Raw genomic sequence first — 24274 nt, 5'->3', positions numbered from 1 at the left:
ACAGGTATTACGGTACAGAGTCAATGTGGAGGCTATATACAGGGGTACTGGTACAGAGTCAATGTGGAGGCTATATACAGGGGTACCGGTACAGAGTCAATGTGGAGGCTATATACAGGGTATTACGGTACAGAGTCAATGTGGAGGCTATATACAGGGGGTACCGGTACAGAGTCAATGTGGAGGCTATATACAGGGGTACCGGTACAGAGTCAATGTGGAGGCTATATAGGGTATTACGGTACAGAGTCAATGTGGAGGCTATATACAGGGTATTACGGTACAGAGTCAATGTGGAGGCTATATACAGGGGTACCGGTACAGAGTCAATGTGGAGGCTATATACAGGGGTACCGGTACAGAGTCAATGTGGAGGCTATATACAGGGGGTACCGTACAGAGTCAATGTGGAGGCTATATACAGGGGTACCGTACAGAGTCAATGTGGAGGCTATATACAGGGGGTACCGTACAGAGTCAATGTGGAGGCTATATACAGGGGTACCGGTACAGAGTCAATGTGGAGGCTATATACAGGGTGTACCGGTACAGAGTCAATGTGGAGGCTATATACAGGGTATTACGGTACAGAGTCAATGTGGAGGCTATATACAGGGGGTACGGTACAGAGTCAATGTGGAGGCTATATACAGGGTATTACGGTACAGAGTCAATGTGGAGGCTATATACAGGGGTACTGTACAGAGTCAATGTGGGGCTATATACAGGGGGTACGGTACAGAGTCAATGTGGAGGCTATATACAGGGTGTTACGGTACAGAGTCAATGTGGAGGCTATATACAGGGGGTACGGTACAGAGTCAATGTGGAGGCTATATACAGGGTATTACGTACAGAGTCAATGTGGAGGCTATATACAGGGGTACTGGTACAGAGTCAATGTGGAGGCTATATACAGGGGTACCGGTACAGAGTCAATGTGGAGGCTATATACAGGGTATTACGGTACAGAGTCAATGTGGAGGCTATATACAGGGGTTACGGTACAGAGTCAATGTGGAGGCTATATACAGGGGTTACCGGTACAGAGTCAATGTGGAGGCTATATACAGGGTATTACGGTACAGAGTCAATGTGGAGGCTATATACAGGTATTACGGTACAGAGTCAATGTGGAGGCTATATACAGGGGGTACGGTACAGAGTCAATGTGGAGGCTATATACAGGGTATTACGGTACAGAGTCAATGTGGAGGCTATATACAGGGGGTACCGGTACAGAGTCAATGTGGAGGCTATATACAGGGGTACCGGTACAGAGTCAATGTGGAGGCTATATACAGGGGGTACCGTACAGAGTCAATGTGGAGGCTATATACAGGGGTACCGGTACAGAGTCAATGTGGAGGCTATATACAGGGGTACCGGTACAGAGTCAATGTGGAGGCTATATACAGGGGTTACGGTACAGAGTCAATGTGGAGGCTATATACAGGGGGTCCGGTACAGAGTCAATGTGGAGGCTATATACAGGGTATTACGTACAGAGTCAATGTGGAGGCTATATACAGGGGGTACGGTACAGAGTCAATGTGGGGCTATATACAGGGTGTTACGGTACAGAGTCAATGTGGAGGCTATATACAGGGTGTTACGGTACAGAGTCAATGTGGAGGCTATATACAGGGGGTACGGTACAGAGTCAATGTGGAGGCTATATACAGGGGGTTACGGTACAGAGTCAATGTGGAGGCTATATACAGGGGGTACGGTACAGAGTCAATGTGGAGGCTATATACAGGGGGTACCGTACAGAGTCAATGTGGAGGCTATATACAGGGTATTACGGTACAGAGTCAATGTGGAGGCTATATACAGGGGTACCGGTACAGAGTCAATGTGGAGGCTATATACAGGGGTACGGTACAGAGTCAATGTGGAGGCTATATACAGGGTATTACCGGTACAGAGTCAATGTGGAGGCTATATACAGGGGTTACGGTACAGAGTCAATGTGGAGGCTATATACAGGGGGTACGGTACAGAGTCAATGTGGAGGCTATATACAGGGGTTACGGTACAGAGTCAATGTGGAGGCTATATACAGGGGGTACCGGTACAGAGTCAATGTGGAGGCTATATACAGGGTATTACGGTACAGAGTCAATGTGGAGGCTATATACAGGGGTACCGGTACAGAGTCAATGTGGAGGCTATATACAGGGGTACCGGTACAGAGTCAATGTGGAGGCTATATACAGGGGTTACGGTACAGAGTCAATGTGGAGGCTATATACAGGGGTTACGGTACAGAGTCAATGTGGAGGCTATATACAGGGGTTACGGTACAGAGTCAATGTGGAGGCTATATACAGGGTAACGGTACAGAGTCAATGTGGAGGCTATATACAGGGGGTACCGGTACAGAGTCAATGTGGAGGCTATATACAGGGGGTTACGGTACAGAGTCAATGTGGAGGCTATATACAGGGGTACCGGTACAGAGTCAATGTGGAGGCTATATACAGGGGGTACCGGTACAGAGTCAATGTGGAGGCTATATACAGGGGGTACCGGTACAGAGTCAATGTGGAGGCTATATACAGGGGTACCGGTACAGAGTCAATGTGGAGGCTATATACAGGGGGTACCGTACAGAGTCAATGTGGAGGCTATATACAGGGGTACCGGTACAGAGTCAATGTGGAGGCTATATACAGGGGGTACCGTACAGAGTCAATGTGGAGGCTATATACAGGGGTACCGGTACAGAGTCAATGTGGAGGCTATATACAGGGGTACCGGTACAGAGTCAATGTGGAGGCTATATACAGGGGTACCGGTACAGAGTCAATGTGGAGGCTATATACAGGGGGTACCGTACAGAGTCAATGTGGAGGCTATATACAGGGGTATTACGGTACAGAGTCAATGTGGAGGCTATATACAGGGGGTACCGGTACAGAGTCAATGTGGAGGCTATATACAGGGGTTACGGTACAGAGTCAATGTGGAGGCTATATACAGGGGTTACGGTACAGAGTCAATGTGGAGGCTATATACAGGGGTTACGGTACAGAGTCAATGTGGAGGCTATATACAGGGTGTTACGGTACAGAGTCAATGTGGAGGCTATATACAGGGGTACGGTACAGAGTCAATGTGGAGGCTATATACAGGGGTTACGGTACAGAGTCAATGTGGAGGCTATATACAGGGGGTACGGTACAGAGTCAATGTGGAGGCTATATACAGGGGGTACCGGTACAGAGTCAATGTGGAGGCTATATACAGGGTATTACGGTACAGAGTCAATGTGGAGGCTATATACAGGGGGTACCGGTACAGAGTCAATGTGGAGGCTATATACAGGGGGTACCGGTACAGAGTCAATGTGGAGGCTATATACAGGGTATACGGTACAGAGTCAATGTGGAGGCTATATACAGGGGTTACGGTACAGAGTCAATGTGGAGGCTATATACAGGGGGTACCGGTACAGAGTCAATGTGGAGGCTATATACAGGGTATTACGGTACAGAGTCAATGTGGAGGCTATATACAGGGGGTACCGGTACAGAGTCAATGTGGAGGCTATATACAGGGGGTACCGGTACAGAGTCAATGTGGAGGCTATATACAGGGGGTACCGGTACAGAGTCAATGTGGAGGCTATATACAGGGTATAACGGTACAGAGTCAATGTGGAGGCTATATACAGGGTATTACGGTACAGAGTCAATGTGGAGGCTATATACAGGGGTACGGTACAGAGTCAATGTGGAGGCTATATACAGGGGTTACGGTACAGAGTCAATGTGGAGGCTATATACAGGGGTTACGGTACAGAGTCAATGTGGAGGCTATATACAGGGGGTACCGGTACAGAGTCAATGTGGAGGCTATATACAGGGTATTACGGTACAGAGTCAATGTGGAGGCTATATACAGGGGGTACCGGTACAGAGTCAATGTGGAGGCTATATACAGGGGGTACCGGTACAGAGTCAATGTGGAGGCTATATACAGGGGGTACCGGTACAGAGTCAATGTGGAGGCTATATACAGGGGGTACCGGTACAGAGTCAATGTGGAGGCTATATACAGGGTATACGGTACAGAGTCAATGTGGAGGCTATATACAGGGGGTACCGGTACAGAGTCAATGTGGAGGCTATATACAGGGTATTACGGTACAGAGTCAATGTGGAGGCTATATACAGGGGTACGGTACAGAGTCAATGTGGAGGCTATATACAGGGTGTTACGGTACAGAGTCAATGTGGAGGCTATATACAGGGTGTTACGGTACAGAGTCAATGTGGAGGCTATATACAGGGGTACGGGTACAGAGTCAATGTGGAGGCTATATACAGGGTATTACGGTACAGAGTCAATGTGGAGGCTATATACAGGGGGTACGGTACAGAGTCAATGTGGAGGCTATATACAGGGGGTACCGGTACAGAGTCAATGTGGAGGCTATATACAGGGTATTACGGTACAGAGTCAATGTGGAGGCTATATACAGGGGGTACCGGTACAGAGTCAATGTGGAGGCTATATACAGGGGTACGGTACAGAGTCAATGTGGAGGCTATATACAGGGTATTACGGTACAGAGTCAATGTGGAGGCTATATACAGGGTATTACGGTACAGAGTCAATGTGGAGGCTATATACAGGGGGTACTGGTACAGAGTCAATGTGGAGGCTATATACAGGGTATTACGGTACAGAGTCAATGTGGAGGCTATATACAGGGGGTACCGGTACAGAGTCAATGTGGAGGCTATATACAGGGGGTACGGTACAGAGTCAATGTGGAGGCTATATACAGGGGGTACCGGTACAGAGTCAATGTGGAGGCTATATACAGGGGGTACCGGTACAGAGTCAATGTGGAGGCTATATACAGGGTATTACGGTACAGAGTCAATGTGGAGGCTATATACAGGGGTATTACGGTACAGAGTCAATGTGGAGGCTATATACAGGGTATTACGGTACAGAGTCAATGTGGAGGCTATATACAGGGGTTACGGTACAGAGTCAATGTGGAGGCTATATACAGGGGGTTACGGTACAGAGTCAATGTGGAGGCTATATACAGGGGGTACCGGTACAGAGTCAATGTGGAGGCTATATACAGGGTATTACGGTACAGAGTCAATGTGGAGGCTATATACAGGGGGTACGGTACAGAGTCAATGTGGAGGCTATATACAGGGGGTACCGGTACAGAGTCAATGTGGAGGCTATATACAGGGGTTACGGTACAGAGTCAATGTGGAGGCTATATACAGGGTATTACGGTACAGAGTCAATGTGGAGGCTATATACAGGGTATACGGTACAGAGTCAATGTGGAGGCTATATACAGGGGGTACGGTACAGAGTCAATGTGGAGGCTATATACAGGGTATTACGGTACAGAGTCAATGTGGAGGCTATATACAGGGGGTACGGTACAGAGTCAATGTGGAGGCTATATACAGGGGGTACCGGTAGCAGAGTCAATGTGGAGACTATATACAGGGTATTACGGTACAGAGTCAATGTGGAGGCTATATACAGGGGGTACCGTACAGAGTCAATGTGGAGGCTATATACAGGGGGTACGGTACAGAGTCAATGTGGAGGCTATATACAGGGGTACCGGTACAGAGTCAATGTGGAGGCTATATACAGGGGTTACCGGTACAGAGTCAATGTGGAGGCTATATACAGGGGGTACCGGTACAGAGTCAATGTGGAGGCTATATACAGGGTATTACGGTACAGAGTCAATGTGGAGGCTATATACAGGGGTTACCGGTACAGAGTCAATGTGGAGGCTATATACAGGGGTACCGGTACAGAGTCAATGTGGAGGCTATATACAGGGTATTACGGTACAGAGTCAATGTGGAGGCTATATACAGGGGTACGGTACATGAGTCAATGTGGAGGATTATATACAGGGGGTATTACGGTTACAGAGTCAATGTGGAGGCTATATACAGGGGGTACTGAGTACAGAGTCAATGTGGAGGCTATATACAGGGTATACGGTACAGAGTCAATGTGGAGGCTTATATACGAGGGGGTAGCTTGTACAGAGTCAATGTGGAGGCGGTAGGTAGTACAGGGGGTACCGGTACAGGAGTCAATGGTAGGAGGCTATATATCAGGGTATTACGGTACAGAGTCAATGTGGAGGCTATATACAGGGGGTACCGGGACAGAGTCAATGTGGAGGCTATATACAGGGGGTACCAGGTACAGAGTCCATGTGGAGGCTATATACAGGGTATTACGGTACAGAGTCAATGTGGAGGCTAAATACAGGGGAGTACGGTACAGAGTCAATGTGGAGGCTATATACAGGGGGGTACCGTACAGAGTCAATGTGGAAGGCTATATACAGGGTATTACGGTACAGAGTCAATGTGGAGGCTATATACAGGGGGTACCGTACAGAGTCAATGTGGAGGCTATATACAGGGGGTACGCGTACAGAGTCAATGTGGAGGCTTATACACGGGGGTACCAGTACAGAGTCCATGTGGAGGCTATATACAGGTATGCGGTAGCAGAGTCAATGTGGAGGCTATATACAGGGTTTACGGTACAGAGTCAATGTGGAGGCTATATACAGGGTATTACGGTACAGAGTCAATGTGGAGGCTATATACAGGGTGTACGGTACAGAGTCAATGTGGAGGCTATATACAGGGTATTACGGTACAGAGTCAATGTGGAGGCTATATACAGGGGGTACCGGTACAGAGTCAATGTGGAGGCTATATACAGGGTTACGGTACAGAGTCAATGTGGAGGCTATATACAGGGGGTACCGGTACAGAGTCAATGTGGAGGCTATATACAGGGGGTACGGTACAGAGTCAATGTGGAGGCTATATACAGGGGGTACCGGTACAGAGTCAATGTGGAGGCTATATACAGGGGGTACCGGTACAGAGTCAATGTGGAGGCTATATACAGGGTATTACGGTACAGAGTCAATGTGGAGGCTATATACAGGGGGTACCGGTACAGAGTCAATGTGGAGGCTATATACAGGGTATTACGGTACAGAGTCAATGTGGAGGCTATATACAGGGGGTACGGTACAGAGTCAATGTGGAGGCTATATACAGGGTGTTACGGTACAGAGTCAATGTGGAGGCTATATACAGGGGTTACGGTACAGAGTCAATGTGGAGGCTATATACAGGGGTACGGTACAGAGTCAATGTGGAGGCTATATACAGGGGTTACGGTACAGAGTCAATGTGGAGGCTATATACAGGGGGTACGGTACAGAGTCAATGTGGAGGCTATATACAGGGGGTACCGGTACAGAGTCAATGTGGAGGCTATATACAGGGGTATTACGGTACAGAGTCAATGTGGAGGCTATATACAGGGGGTACCGGTACAGAGTCAATGTGGAGGCTATATACAGGGGGTACCGGTACAGAGTCCATGTGGAGGCTATATACAGGGTATTACGGTACAGAGTCAATGTGGAGGCTAATATACAGGGTATTACGGTTACAGAGTCAATGTGGAGGCTATATACAGGGGTACGGTTCAGAGTCAATGTGGAGGCTATATACAGGGTATTACGGTACAGAGTCAATGTGGAGGCTATATACAGGGGGGTAACGGTACAGAGTCCAATGTGGAGGCTATATACAGGGTATTACGGTACAGAGTCAATGTGGAGGCTATATACAGGGGGTACCGGTACAGAGTCAATGTGGAGGCTATATACAGGGTTTACCAGTACAGAGTCCATGTGGAGGCTATATACAGGGTATTACGGTACAGAGTCAATGTGGAGGCTATATACAGGGTATACGGTACAGAGTCAATGTGGAGGCTATATACAGGGTATTACGGTACAGAGTCAATGTGGAGGCTATATACAGGGTGTTACGGTACAGAGTCAATGTGGAGGCTATATACAGGGTATTACGGTACAGAGTCAATGTGGAGGCTATATACAGGGGGTACCGGTACAGAGTCAATGTGGAGGCTATATACAGGGTATTACGGTACAGAGTCAATGTGGAGGCTATATACAGGGGGTACCGGTACAGAGTCAATGTGGAGGCTATATACAGGGGGTACCAGTACAGAGTCCATGTGGAGGCTATATAACAGGGTATTACGGTTCAGAGTCAATGTGGAGGCTATATACAGGGTATTACGGTAACAGAGTCAATGTGGAGGCTATATACGGTACTTACGGTACAGAGTCAATGTGGAGGCTATTATACAGGGGGTACCGGTACAGAGTCAATGTGGAGGCTATATACAGGGTATTACGGTACAGAGTCAATGTGGAGGCTATATACAGGGGGTACTGGTACAGAGTCAATGTGGAGGCTATATACAGGGGGTACCGTACAGAGTCAATGTGGAGGCTATATACAGGGTATTACGGTACAGAGTCAATGTGGAGGCTATATACAGGGGGTACTTAGTACAGAGTCAATGTGGAGGCTATATACAGGGGGTACTAGTACAGAGTCAATGTGGAGGCTATATACAGGGGTACCGGGACCGAGTCAATGTGGAGGCTATATACAGGGGGTACCGGACCGAGTCAATGTGGAGGCTATATACAGGGGGTACCGGTACAGAGTCAATGTGGAGGCTATATACAGGGTATTACGGTACAGAGTCAATGTGGAGACTACATACCGGGGGTACCGGTACAGAGTCAATGTGGAGGCTATATACAGTGGGTACCAGTACAGAGTCAATGTGGAGGCTATATACCAGGGTATTACGGTACAGAAGTCCATGTGGAGGCTATATACAGGGGGGTACTAGTACAGAGTCAATGTGGAGGCTATATACAGGGGGTACTAGTACAGAGTCAATGTGGAGGCTATATACAGGGTATTACGGTACAGAGTCAATGTGGAGGCCTATATACAGGGTATTACGGTACAGAGTCAATGTGGAGGCTATATACAGGGGGTACCGGGACCGAGTCAATGTGGAGGCTATATACAGGGGGTACCGGGACCGAGTCAATGTGGAGGCTATATACAGGGGGTACCGGTACAGAGTCAATGTGGAGGCTATATACAGGGGGTACCGGTACAGAGTCAATGTGGAGGCCTATATACAGGGTATTACGGTACAGAGTCAATGTGGAGGCTATATACAGGGGGTACCGGTACAGAGTCAATGTGGAGGCTATATACAGGGGGTACCAGTACAGAGTCCATGTGGAGGCTATATACAGGGTATTACGGTACAGAAGTCAATGTGGAGGCTATATACAGGGTATTACGGTACAGAGTCAATGTGGAGGCTATATACAGGGTATTACGGTACAGAGTCAATGTGGAGGCTATATACAGGGGTACCGGTACAGAGTCAATGTGGAGGCTATATACAGGGTATTACGGTACAGAGTCAATGTGGAGGCTATATACAGGGGGGTACCGGTACAGAGTCAATGTGGAGGCTATATACAGGGGGTACTAGTACAGAGTCAATGTGGAGGCTATATACAGGGGGGTACCGGGACCGAGTCAATGTGGAGGCTATATACAGGGGGTACCCGGGACCGAGTCAATGTGGAGGCTATATACAGGGGGTACCGGTACAGAGTCAATGTGGAGGCTATATACAGGGTATTACGGTACAGAGTCAATGTGGAGACTATATACAGGGGGTACCGGTACAGAGTCAATGTGGAGGCTATATACAGTGGGTACCAATACAGAGTCAATGTGGAGGCTATATACAGGGTATTACGGTACAGAGTCAATGTGGAGGCTAAATACAGGGGGTACTGGTACAGAGTCAATGTGGAGGCTATAATACAGGGTATTACGGTACAGAGTCAATGTGGAGGCTATATACAGGGGGTACTAGTACAGAGTCAATGTGGAGGCTATATACAGGGGGTACTAGTACAGAGTCAATGTGGAGGCTATATACAGGGTATTACGGTACAGAGTCAATGTGGAGGCTATATACAGGGTATTACGGTACAGAGTCAATGTGGAGGCTAAATACAGGGGGTACCGGTACAGAGTCAATGTGGAGGCTATATAAGGGTATTACGGTACAGAGTCAATGTGGAGGCTAAATACAGGGGGTACCGGTACAGAGTCAATGTGGAGGCTATATACAGGGTATTACGGTACAGAGTCAATGTGGAGGCTATATACAGGGGGTACTAGTACAGTGTCAATGTGGAGGCTATATACAGGGGGTACTAGTACAGAGTCAATGTGGAGGCTATATACAGGGGGTACCGGGACCGAGTCAATGTGGAGGCTATATACAGGGGGTACCGGGACCGAGTCAATGTGGAGGCTATATACAGGGGGGTACCGGTACAGAGTCAATGTGGAGGCTATATACAGGGTATTACGGTACAGAGTCAATGTGGAGACTATATACAGGGGGTACTAGTACAGAGTCAATGTGGAGGCTATATACAGGGTATTACGGTACAGAGTCAATGTGGAGGCTATATACAGGGTATTACGGTACAGAGTCAATGTGGAGGCTAAATACAGGGGGTACCGGTACAGAGTCAATATGGAGGCTATATACAGGGTATTACGGTACAGAGTCAATGTGGAGGCTAAATACAGGGGGTACCGGTACAGAGTCAATGTGGAGGCTATATACAGGGTATTACGGTACAGAGTCAATGTGGAGGCTATATACAGGGGGTACTAGTACAGAGTCAATGTGGAGGCTATATACAGGGGGTACTAGTACAGAGTCAATGTGGAGGCTATATACAGGGGGTACCGGGACCGAGTCAATGTGGAGGCTATATACATGGGGGTACGGGGACCGAGTCAATGTGGAGGGCTAAATAACACGGGGTACCGGTACAGAGTCAATGTGGAGGCTATATACAGGGTATTACGGTACAGAGTCAATGTGGAGACTATATACAGGGGGTACCGGTACAGAGTCAATGTGGAGGCTATATACAGTGGGTACCAGTACAGAGTCAATGTGGAGGCTATATACAGGGGACCGGTACAGAGTCAATGTGGAGGCTATATACAGGGGTACCGGTACAGAGTCAATGTGGAGGCTATATACAGGGGGTACCGGTACAGAGTCAATGTGGAGGCTATATACAGGGGGTACCGGTACAGAGTCAATGTGGAGGCTATATACAGGGTATTACGGTACAGAGTCAATGTGGAGACTATATACAGGGGGTACCGGTACAGAGTCAATGTGGAGGCTATATACAGTGGGTACCAGTACAGAGTCAATGTGGAGGCTATATACAGGGTATTACGGTACAGAGTCAATGTGGAGACTATATACAGGGGGTACCGGTACAGAGTCAATGTGGAGGCTATATACAGTGGGTACCAGTACAGAGTCAATGTGGAGGCTATATACAGGGGGTACCGGGACCGAGTCAATGTGGAGGCTATATACAGGGGGTACCGGGACCGAGTCAATGTGGAGGCTATATACAGGGGGTACCGGTACAGAGTCAATGTGGAGGCTATATACAGGGTATTACGGTACAGAGTCAATGTGGAGACTATATACAGGGGGTACCGGTACAGAGTCAATGTGGAGGCTATATACAGTGGGTACCAGTACAGAGTCAATGTGGAGGCTATATACAGGGTATTACGGTACAGAGTCAATGTGGAGGCTAAATACAGGGGGTACCGGTACAGAGTCAATGTGGAGGCTATATACAGGGTATTACGGTACAGAGTCAATGTGGAGGCTATATACAGGGGGTACTAGTACAGAGTCAATGTGGAGGCTATATACAGGGGGTACTAGTACAGAGTCAATGTGGAGGCTATATACAGGGTATTACGGTACAGAGTCAATGTGGAGGCTATATACAGGGTATTACGGTACAGAGTCAATGTGGAGGCTAAATACAGGGGGTACCGGTACAGAGTCAATGTGGAGGCTATATACAGGGTATTACGGTACAGAGTCAATGTGGAGGCTAAATACAGGGGGTACCGGTACAGAGTCAATGTGGAGGCTATATACAGGGTATTACGGTACAGAGTCAATGTGGAGGCTATATACAGGGGGTACTAGTACAGTGTCAATGTGGAGGCTATATACAGGGGGTACTAGTACAGAGTCAATGTGGAGGCTATATACAGGGTATTACGGTACAGAGTCAATGTGGAGGCTATATACAGGGTATTACGGTACAGAGTCAATGTGGAGGCTAAATACAGGGGGTACCGGTACAGAGTCAATGTGGAGGCTATATACAGGGTATTACGGTACAGAGTCAATGTGGAGACTATATACAGGGGGTACCGGTACAGAGTCAATGTGGAGGCTATATACAGTGGGTACCAGTACAGAGTCAATGTGGAGGCTATATACAGGGGGTACCGGGACCGAGTCAATGTGGAGGCTATATACAGGGGGTACCGGGACCGAGTCATGTGGAGGCTATATACAGGGGGTACCGGTACAGAGTCAATGTGGAGGCTATATACAGGGTATTACGGTACAGAGTCAATGTGGAGACTATATACAGGGGGTACCGGTACAGAGTCAATGTGGAGGCTATATACAGTGGGTACCAGTACAGAGTCAATGTGGAGGCTATATACAGGGTATTACGGTACAGAGTCAATGTGGAGGCTAAATACAGGGGGTACCGGTACAGAGTCAATGTGGAGGCTATATACAGGGTATTACGGTACAGAGTCAATGTGGAGGCTATATACAGGGGGTACTAGTACAGAGTCAATGTGGAGGCTATATACAGGGGGTACTAGTACAGAGTCAATGTGGAGGCTATATACAGGGTATTACGGTACAGAGTCAATGTGGAGGCTATATACAGGGTATTACGGTACAGAGTCAATGTGGAGGCTAAATACAGGGGGTACCGGTACAGAGTCAATGTGGAGGCTATATACAGGGTATTACGGTACAGAGTCAATGTGGAGGCTAAATACAGGGGGTACCGGTACAGAGTCAATGTGGAGGCTATATACAGGGTATTACGGTACAGAGTCAATGTGGAGGCTATATACAGGGGGTACTAGTACAGTGTCAATGTGGAGGCTATATACAGGGGGTACTAGTACAGAGTCAATGTGGAGGCTATATACAGGGGGTACCGGGACCGAGTCAATGTGGAGGCTATATACAGGGGGTACCGGGACCCGAGTCAATGTGGAGGCTATATACAGGGGGTACCGGTACAGAGTCAATGTGGAGGCTATATACAGGGTATTACGGTACAGAGTCAATGTGGAGACTATATACAGGGGGTACTAGTACAGAGTCAATGTGGAGGCTATATACAGGGTATTACGGTACAGAGTCAATGTGGAGGCTATATACAGGGTATTACGGTACAGAGTCAATGTGGAGGCTAAATACAGGGGGGTACCGGTACAGAGTCAATATGGAGGCTATATACAGGGTATTACGGTACAGAGTCAATGTGGAGGCTAAATACAGGGGGTACCGGTACAGAGTCAATGTGGAGGCTATATACAGGGTATTACGGTACAGAGTCAATGTGGAGGCTATATACAGGGGGTACTAGTACAGAGTCAATGTGGAGGCTATATACAGGGGGTACTAGTACAGAGTCAATGTGGAGGCTATATACAGGGGTACCGGGACCGAGTCAATGTGGAGGCTATATACAGGGGGTACCGGGACCGAGTCAATGTGGAGGCTAAATAACACGGGGTACCGGTACAGAGTCAATGTGGAGGCCTATATACAGGGTATTACGGTACAGAGTCAATGTGGAGACTATATACAGGGGGTACCGGTACAGAGTCAATGTGGAGGCTATATACAGTGGGTACCAGTACAGAGTCAATGTGGAGGCCTATATACAGGGGGTACCGGTACAGAGTCAATGTGGAGGCTATATACAGGGGGTACCGGTACAGTGTCAATGTGGAGGCTATATACAGGGGTACCGGTACAGAGTCAATGTGGAGGCTATATACAGGGGGTAACCGGTACAGAGTCAATGTGGAGGCTATATACAGGGTATTACGGTACAGAGTCAATGTGGAGACTATATACAGGGGGTACCGGTACAGAGTCAATGTGGAGGCTATATACAGTGGGTACCAGTACAGAGTCAATGTGGAGGCTATATACAGGGGTACCGGTACAGAGTCAATGATGAGGCTATATACAGGGGGTACCGGTACAGAGTCAATGTGGAGGCTATATACAGGGGGTACCGGTACAGAGTCAATGTGGAGGCTATATACAGGGGGTACCGGTACAGAGTCAATGTGGAGGCTATATACAGGGGGTACCGTACAGAGTCAATGTGGAGGCTATATTACAGGGGGTAACCGGGACCGAGTCAATGTGGAGGCTATATACAGGGGGTATCGGGACCGAGTCAATGTGGAGGCTATATACAGGGGGTACCGGGACCCGAGTCAATGTGGAGGCTATATACAGGGGGTACCGTACAGAGTCAATGTGGAGGCTATATACAGGGGTACCGGTACAGAGTCAATGTGGAGGCTATATACAGGGGGTACTAGTACAGAGTCAATGTGGAGACTATATACAGGGGGTACTAGTACAGAGTCATGTGGAGACTATATACAGGGGGTACTAGTACAGAGTCAATGTGGAGGCTATATACAGGGGGTACCAGTACAGAGTCAATGTGGAGGCTATATACAGGGGGGTACCGGTACAGAGTCAATGTGGAGGCTATATACAGGGTATTACGGTACAGAGTCAATGTGGAGGCTAAATACAGGGGTACCGGTACAGAGTCAATGTGGAGGCTATATACAGGGTATTACGGTACAGAGTCAATGTGGAGGCTATATACAGGGGGTACTAGTACAGTGTCAATGTGGAGGCTATATACAGGGGGTACTAGTACAGAGTCAATGTGGAGGCTATATACAGGGGGTACCGGGACCGAGTCAATGTGGAGGCTATATACAGGGGGTACCGGGACCGAGTCAATGTGGAGGCTATATACAGGGGGTACCGGTACAGAGTCAATGTGGAGGCTATATACAGGGTATTACGGTACAGAGTCAATGTGGAGACTATATACAGGGGGTACTAGTACAGAGTCAATGTGGAGGCTATATACAGGGTATTACGGTACAGAGTCAATGTGGAGGCTATATACAGGGTATTACGGTACAGAGTCAATGTGGAGGCTAAATACAGGGGGTACCGGTACAGAGTCAATATGGAGGCTATATACAGGGTATTACGGTACAGAGTCAATGTGGAGGCTAAATACAGGGGGGTACCGGTACAGAGTCAATGTGGAGGCTATATACAGGGTATTACGGTACAGAGTCAATGTGGAGGCTATATACAGGGGGTACTAGTACAGAGTCAATGTGGAGGCTATATACAGGGGGTACTAGTACAGAGTCAATGTGGAGGCTATATACAGGGGGTACCGGGACCGAGTCAATGTGGAGGCTATATACAGGGGGTACCGGGACCGAGTCAATGTGGAGGCTAAATAACACGGGGTACCGGTACAGAGTCAATGTGGAGGCTATATACAGGGTATTACGGTACAGAGTCAATGTGGAGACTATATACAGGGGGTACCGGTACAGAGTCAATGTGGAGGCTATATACAGTGGGTACCAGTACAGAGTCAATGTGGAGGCTATATACAGGGGGTACCGGTACAGAGTCAATGTGGAGGCTATATACAGGGGGGTACCGGTACAGTGTCAATGTGGAGGCTATATACAGGGGGTACCGGTACAGAGTCAATGTGGAGGCTATATACAGGGGGTACCGGTACAGAGTCAATGTGGAGGCTATATACAGGGTATTACGGTACAGAGTCAATGTGGAGACTATATCAGGGGGTACCGTACAGAGTCAATGTGGAGGCTATATACAGTGGGTACCAGTACAGAGTCAATGTGGAGGCTATATACAGGGGTACCGGTACAGGAGTCAATGATGAGGCTATATACAGGGGGTACCGGTACAGAGTCAATGTGGAGGCTATATACAGGGGGTACCGGTACAGAGTCAATGTGGAGGCTATATACAGGGGGTACCGGTACAGAGTCAATGTGGAGGCTATATACAGGGGGTACCGGTACAGAGTCAATGTGGAGGCTATATACAGGGGGTACCGGGACCGAGTCAATGTGGAGGCTATATACAGGGGGTATCGGGACCGAGTCAATGTGGAGGCTATATACAGGGGGTACCGGGACCGAGTCAATGTGGAGGCTATATACAGGGGGTACCGGTACAGAGTCAATGTGGAGGCTAATATACAGGGGGTACCGGTACAGAGTCAATGTGGAGGCTATATACAGGGGGTACTAGTACAGAGTCATATGTGGAGACTATATACAGGGGGGTACTAGTACAGAGTCAATGTGGAGACTATATACAGGGGGTACTAGTACAGAGTCAAATGTGGAGGCTATATACAGGGGGTACCAGTACAGAGTCAATGTGGAGGCTATATACAGGGGGTACCGGTACAGAGTCAATGTGGAGGCTATATACAGGGTATTACGGTACCGAGTCATGTGGAGGCTAAATACAGGGGGTACCGGGACCGAGTCAATGTGGAGGCTAAATACAGGGGGTACCGGGACCGAGTCAATGTGGAGGCTATATACAGGGGGTACCGGGACCGAGTCACATGTGGAGGCTAAATACAGGTGGGTACCGGGACCGAGTCAATTGGAGGCTAATACAGGGGGTACCGGGACCGAGTCAATGTGGAGGCTAAATACAGGGGGTACCGGGACCGAGTCAATGTGGAGGCTAAATACAGGGGGTACCGGGACCGAGTCAATGTGGAGGCTAAATACAGGGGGTACCGTACTGAGTCAATGTGGAGGCTATATACAGGGGGTACCGGGACCGAGTCAATAACGAGGCTAAATACAGGGGGTACCGGGACCGAGTCAATGTGGAGGCTAAATACAGGGGGTACCGGGACCGAGTCAATGTGGAGGCTAAATACAGGGGGTACCGGGACCGAGTCAATGTGGAGGCTATATACAGGGGGTACCGGGACCGAGTCACATGTGGAGGCTAAATACAGTGGGTACCGGGACCGAGTCAATGTGGAGGCTAAATACAGGGGGTACCGGGACCGAGTCAATGTGGAGGCTAAATACAGGGGGTACCGGGACCGAGTCAATGTGGAGGCTAAATACAGGGGGTACCGGGACCGAGTCAATGTGGAGGCTAAATACAGGGGGTACCGGGACCGAGTCAATGTGGAGGCTAAATACAGGGGGTACCGGTACTGAGTCAATGTGGAGGCTATATACAGGGGTACCGGGACCGAGTCAATAACGAGGCTAAATACAGGGGGTACCGGGACCGAGTCAATGTGGAGGCTAAATACAGGGGGTACCGGGACCGAGTCAATGTGGAGGCTAAATACAGGGGGTACCGGGACCGAGTCAATGTGGAGGCTAAATACAGGGGGTACCAGGGACCGAGTCAATGTGGAGGCTAATACAGGGGGTACCGGGACCGAGTCAATGTGGAGGCTATATACAGGGGGTACCGGGACCGAGTCAATGTGGAGGCTAAATACAGGGGGTACCGGTACAGAGTCAATGTGGAGGCTATATACAGGGGGTACCGGGACCGAGTCAATGTGCGAGGGTACAGGTTAGGTTTTATTTTGATTAATATATACTAAAATGCCTACATATTCTACCTGAGGTCTTATGGTAGCAGAGAAGCACACAATTAATGCTGATTACATGCATATGCTAATTATTACACCCTAATCAAGTACAGTAGCCTTATATTCAGACCTAATGCCTACAGACAGGCTTCTCTCGCTCTGGCTTCTTTAGGTAGGAAAGCTATAAATACTACAGGACTGCTAGAGGCTAAACCACTACACCTCTAATAACTATGGGGGCCGTCAGTCAAGGCTTCAGACTGACACAGAGGCAAACAACAACAGAGAGACAGCCCAGACAATCAGACAGGCTTGAAGGTCATACGGTGATAACATGCATAGCTCTTGATGTACTGCCTCAACAGCGAGTAAAAGCAGTGTAAAAACAAATGGGAGGGTAAATAATCTGGTGGCGATTTTATTAATTGTGATGGCTTGTTAAGCTCCTACAGAAGCTGTTAAGGAGCCTTTTGGACCTACATTTGGCGCTCCGGTACCGCTTCCCGTGTGGTAGCAGAGAGAACCATCTATGACTTGTGTGACTGGTCTTTGACAATTTGTTGCGTCTTCCTCTGACACTGCCTAGTATATAGGTCCTGGATGGCAGGGAGCTTGGCCCCAGTGATGTACTGGGGCCATTCGCACTACCCTCTGTAGCACCTTATGGTCAGATGCCGAGTAGTTGCCATACCAGGCGGTGATGCAACCTGTCAGGATGCTCTCGATGGTGCAGCTGTGGATATTTTTGAGGATCTGGGGACCTGTGCCAAAAAAAAATCAGTCTCCTGAGGGGAAAAGGCATTGTCGGGCCCTCTTCACAACTGTCTTGGTGTGTTTGGACAATGATAGTTTGTTGGTGATGTGGACACCAAGGAACTTAAAACTCTCGACCCGCTCCACTACAGCCCCGTCGACGTGAATGGGGACGTGTTCGGCCCTCCTTTTCCTGTAGTCCACAATCAGCTCCTTTGTCTTGCTCACATTGGGGGAGAGGTTGTTGTCCTGCTCATCATTGTCGGTGATCAGGCCTGTTGTGTCGTCAGCAAACGTAATGATGGTGTTGGAGTCGTGCTTGGCCATGCAGTCATGGGTGAACAGGGATTAAAGGAGGGGACTAAGCATGCACCCATGAGGTACCCCGTTTTGAGGATCAGTGTGGCAGATGTGTTGTTGCCTACCTTTACCACCTGGGGGCAGCCCATCAGGAAGCCCAGGATCTTGCAGAGGGAGGTGTTTAGTCCCAGGGTCCATAGCTTATTGATGAGCTTTGAGGACACTATGGTGTTGGACACTGAGCTGTAGTCAATGAACAGCATTCTCCGTAGGTGTTTCTTTTGTCCAGGTTGGGAAGTACAGTGTGGAGTGCAATAGAGATTGCATCATCTGTGGATCTGTTGGGGTGGTATGCGAATTGGAGTGGGTCTAGAGTTTCCGGGATGATGTTGTGGATGTGAGCCATGACCAGCCTTTCAAAGCACTTCATGGCTACTGATGTGAGTGCTACGGGGCGGTAGTCATTTAGGCAGGTTACCTTCGTTTTCTTGGGCACAAGGACAATGGTGGTCTGCTTGAAACATGTAGGTATTACAGACTCGTTCAGGGAGACGTTGAAAATGTCAGTGAAGACACTTGCCAGTTAGTCTGTGCATACTCTGAGCACACATCCTGGTAATCTGTCTGGCCCCGTGGCCTTGTGAATTTTGACCTGTTTAAAGGACTTTCTCACATCGGCTACGGAGAGCGCGATCACAGTCTTCCGAAACAGCTGGATCTCTCAAAAGCATGCTTCAGTGTAGCTTGCCTTGAAGCGAGCATGAAAGACATTCAGCCCGTCTTGTAGGCTGCGTCACTGAGCAGCTCGTGGCTAGGTTTCCCTTTGTAGTCCGTAATAGTTTGCAAGCCCTAACACATCCAATGAGCGTCAGAGCCGGTGTAGTAGGATTCAATCTTAGTCCTGTATTGACACTTTGCCTGTTTGATGGATCGTCTGAGGGAATAGCGGGAGTTCTTATAAGCATCCAGATTAGTGTCCCGCTCCTTGAAAGCGACAGATCTAGCCTTTAGCTCGGTGCGGATGTTACCTGTAATCCATGGCTTCTGGTTGGGATATGTACGTACGGTCATTGTTGGGATGACATCATCGATGCACTTATTGATGAAGCCGGTGACTGAGGTGGTGTACTCCTCAATGCCATTGGATGAATCCCGGAACATATTCCAGTCTGTGCTGCAAAACAGTCTTGTAGTGTAGTATCTGCGTCATCTGACCATTTCCATATTGAGCAAGTCACTGGTACTTCCTGCTTTAGTTTTTGCTTGTAAGCAGGAGTCAGGAGGATATAATTATAGTCAGATTTGCCAAAAGGAGGATGAGCAAGAGCTTTGTATGGTCTCTGCGTGTGGAAGTAAAGGTGGTCTAGAGTTTTTTTCCCTCTGGTTATACATATGACATGCTGGTAGAAATTAGATAAAATGGATTTAAGTTTGTCTACATTAAAGTCCCCGGCCACTAGGAGCTCCGCTTCTAGATGAGCATTTTCTTGTTTGCTTATTGCCTTATACAGCTCGTTGAGTGCGGTCTTAGTGCCATCATCGGTGGTAAATAGACGGCCGCGAAAAATATAGATGAAAACTCTCTTGGTAGACAGTGTGATCTACAGCTTATCATGAGGTACTCTACCTCAGGCAAGCAATACCTAGAGAATTCTTTAATATTAGACATCCCACACCAGCTGTTATTGACAAATAGACACCCACCACCGCCCCTCGTCTTACCAGATGTAGCTGTTCTGTCCTTGCCGATGCACGGAAAACCCAGCCATCTGTATATTATTCATGTCGTCGTTCAGACACGACGGATGGTCTCGAACGGAGCTCATCCAGTTTATTCTCCAGTGATTGCAAGTTGGCAAATAGAATGGATGATAGAGGCAGATTACCCACTCGCCAACGAATTCTCACAATGTACCCGGATCTGCGCCCCCACCCTGTATCTCCGTCTTTTCTTTACATGAATGACGGGGATTTGGGCCTGGCCTGGGAGAAACAGTATAGCCTTTGCGTCAGACTCATTAAAGAAAGAAATCTTTGTTCAGTTCGAGGTGAGTAATCACTGTTCTGATATCCAGAAGCTCTTTTCGGTCATAAGAGACAGTGGCAGAAACATTATGTACAAAAGAAGTTACAAACAATGCGAGAATATTTTTTTTGCACAATTGTTTAGGAGCCTGTAAAAAGGCAGCCATCTCCTCTGGCGCCATTATGGGAATCAATCATAGGGATGGAGATCAAATGTATGATGTTTAAGTGTTCAGGGTTCATGTTTTGAGGGGGTGAGGGTAGGGTAAGGTTTAAGTTAGGTGTTCAGGGTTAATGTTTTGAGGGGGTGAGGGTAGGGTAAGACGTAGGGGTTACTGAAGCGGCATCCAGAACCATTGAAAATCCTCTGACTGTACATACACTGTCAAATGTAAAACAAGTGTCGTTTCCCCCTCCCCAGGACAGCGTTCTGCTGCTGGATGGTAGCCAACGTGCTATTCTCCATGCCTGTCATTCTGTACGCCGGCTACATGATGGTGGCCACTGCTGCTTTCATCTTCTTCTCCATGGCCTCCTTCTCCACCATCATGAACCTGCCTACCTGTCTGTTCACCATAGGCACCTCTGGAGCCTTCCAGACAGAGTACAGCAGTTCTTTCTGGCTGGCACTGGCCACAGGTAAGGAAAGGTTTACCAGAGCTGAAGGCTCTTTCCTCAATTTAAACTTTCCTCAATTCCTTTGTGTCCTCTCTCCTAGCCTCTATCTCAAGAGGTTAGGAGGTTAGGAGAAAGGACTCTAGGAGACAAGGAAAGATTAATTGAGAAAGAGCCAAGTTATCCACACTAATGACAACATTAAAGGACATTTTGTTAAAAAGGCATCCATGTTGTTTTCCAGGTGTCCTGTGTCTGGTCATCGGAATCCTGGTGGTTCTGCTGGACTGTCTGATCCCTGAGAAGATACGAGAGGCCTTCAGCGTCGGGGTGGACAACGACGAAGATGAAGATGTTTATTTTGGAGAGGGATACCTGAACTCCAACTTCCTGGCAAGCGTAACCACCACACCTTTGACAACCTTAGTACTTCCTACGGTAAGTCTGCCAGTTTAATAAGTAGATGCAAGTCTAGCTCTGGTCCAGGGCTTCATTTAGTTGCCCTCTAACAGTCACCATCACTACTGTAGCTCTACTGATGTAGGATCTTAATTTGAGCCAGCAGGAAAATTATTCTGCAGCAACAAGAAATGTGCATTTGTATTTGCATTATAATTAATGGACATTTTCCTAGCCAAAATCAAGCCTGAAATTTCTAAGTGGAAATTACAAACTTTTAGAAGCCTATTTAAACCTCAAATACACAACAGGGTCATCAAATTAAGATCCTACATCTGTAGAAATAGGTCAATATTCTTGATTTAACTATAAATAATGTTATTTTCTTCTTCTTATGTGTTCCAGGATGAAATTCAGAAAGACAGCCACCAACCATCACTCCAGGAGCTGTCAATCGCAATGTAACCTAATGTAGCAGGTGTCAAAACACGCCTGAGCGGAGTTCGAGCGGAGTTCCCACATCCGGTTTTCAGCAAAAAAAGTATATCCTTGAAAACAGGATACAGGGTTGTTGGCAACTCCTCTAAGTCAGATTCGAGTCAGATTCATAACCTCACTCCCCAGCTTGAAAGGTCTCTACCACACAATTGAATCCCTAGCCTTTCGACAGTGTAGTTGGTTAAAACGTAGTCAAGGAGGGCAGTCACGGGCGAGACATTAGCCTCTGTCGAGTCCCCAACAACCGGATGTCCTGGGTTCCAGTCTGGCTGTGAGGCGACGAGGGAGGAAGTGGTACTGCTAGACTAGCACAGTGACCTCCTTTACAAAGGCCTCTTGTACTGTACTGTACTGTACTGTAAATAATGTGTATTAAATGTGTTCTACTCTGTCAATGCCATAATTGGTTATTATTAGATGTGGTGTATTAAATGTCATGTGCAAATAGTGTACGAAAATGTATTTTAAAAAATTGCGAGATTCACACACTTTTTTTTTTACTGGAGATAATTGAATGAGGTATTCAAATAATTGACGATGTGCTTCTTGTGTAATAACCAAATGGCACCCTATTCCCTACATAGTGCACTACTTTTAACCAGAACCCCTATGGCTCATAGTGCACTAGGGAACAGGTGCGACATTTTGGAGTGACTTTACATTATTATTATTTTTTTAAATGTTTTACATATTTTACTTTCATTTTCATCATTGCATGTAATAAATGTCATTTTTTATTTAAAACACATTTGGAAAGCAATAATTAGTCTTGTCACCGGTTTCATCGATCACAGTGTATTCTCAGCATCTCACAATACATTCGTACTGTAATATACAAGTTAATACATTCTCGTTGTACCTGGTCTGCCTCACAAATGCCACCCTACTCTCTTTAAAGTCCACTCCTTTTGAACAGAGCACTGTTGGCCCCTGGTGAAAAAGTAGTGCACTGTAAAAGGAACAGGGTTCGGTTTGGGACGGCCTGATGTTTAAGGCCTGATGTTTAAGGCCTGATGTTTAAGGCCTGATGTTTACGGCCTGATGTTTACGGCCTGATGTTTAAGGCCTGATGTTTAAGGCCTGATGTTTACGGTAATCAGTCACCTAAATATATGTGTAAGAAGAACCCACGTTTCAGTAATATCTTTGGCCTTCACCATTACCGTAATATTATATACCATTACCGTAATATTATATACCATTACTGTAATATTATATACTATTACCGTAATATTATATACCATTACTGTAATATTATATACTATTACCGTAATATTATATACCATTACCGTAATATTATATACCATTACCGTAATATTATATACCACTACCGTAATATTATATACCATTACTGTAATATTATATACTATTACCGTAATATTATATACCATTACCGTAATATTATATACCATTACCGTAATAGTATATAATATTATATACCGGTAATTATATTACCATTACCGTAATATTATATACCAGAGCGCCAGGGACTGCTTCAACATGTACAGTTGATGTCTGAAGTTTACATACACTTAGGTTGGAGTCATTAAAACTCGTTTTTCAACCACTCCACAAATTTCTTGTTAACAAACTATAGTTTTGGCAAAGTCGGTTTAGGACATCTACTTTGTGCATGACGCAAGTAATTTTTCCAACAATTGTTTACAGACAGATTATTTCACTTATAATTCACTGTATCACAAATCCAGTGGGTCAGAAGTTTACATACACTAAGTTGACTGTGACTAAAAAGCTTGGAAAATTCCAGAAAATGACGTCATGGCTTTAGAAGCATCTGATAGGCTAATTGACAGGTGGACCTGTGGATGTATTTCAAGGCCTACCTTCAAACTCACTGCCTCTTTGCTTGACATCATGTGAAAATCAAAAGAATTTTCAGCCAAGAGCTCAGAAAATAAATTGTAGACCTCCACAAGTCTGGTTCATTCTTGGGAGCAATTTCCAAATGCCTGAAGGTACCACGTTCATCTGTACAAACAATAGTATGCAAGTATAAACACCATGGGACCACACAGCCGTCATACCACTCAGGAAGGAGACGCG

General features: G+C 47.1%; 1 protein-coding gene across 1 annotated transcript in view; it reads left to right on the top strand.

Moving 5' to 3' along the window:
- The window catches only part of LOC109882960 (dual oxidase maturation factor 1), a 47639-nt gene extending 24325 nt beyond the window's left edge, over nucleotides 1-23314 (top strand). The window contains exons 6-8 of the mRNA XM_031801611.1: nucleotides 21120-21337; nucleotides 21558-21751; nucleotides 22118-23314. Coding sequence (XP_031657471.1) covers nucleotides 21120-21337; nucleotides 21558-21751; nucleotides 22118-22177 — 472 coding nt within the window. The 3' untranslated portion in view covers nucleotides 22178-23314. The remainder of the gene's footprint in view (nucleotides 1-21119; nucleotides 21338-21557; nucleotides 21752-22117) is intronic.
- Nucleotides 23315-24274: the final 960 nt, after the last annotated feature.

This window comes from Oncorhynchus kisutch, linkage group LG22 (genome assembly GCF_002021735.2).
Source record: "Oncorhynchus kisutch isolate 150728-3 linkage group LG22, Okis_V2, whole genome shotgun sequence".
NCBI lineage: Eukaryota > Metazoa > Chordata > Actinopteri > Salmoniformes > Salmonidae > Oncorhynchus > Oncorhynchus kisutch.
The sequence above is the reverse complement of the archived record's forward strand: the minus strand, read 5'-3'. Positions and strand labels throughout refer to the sequence as shown.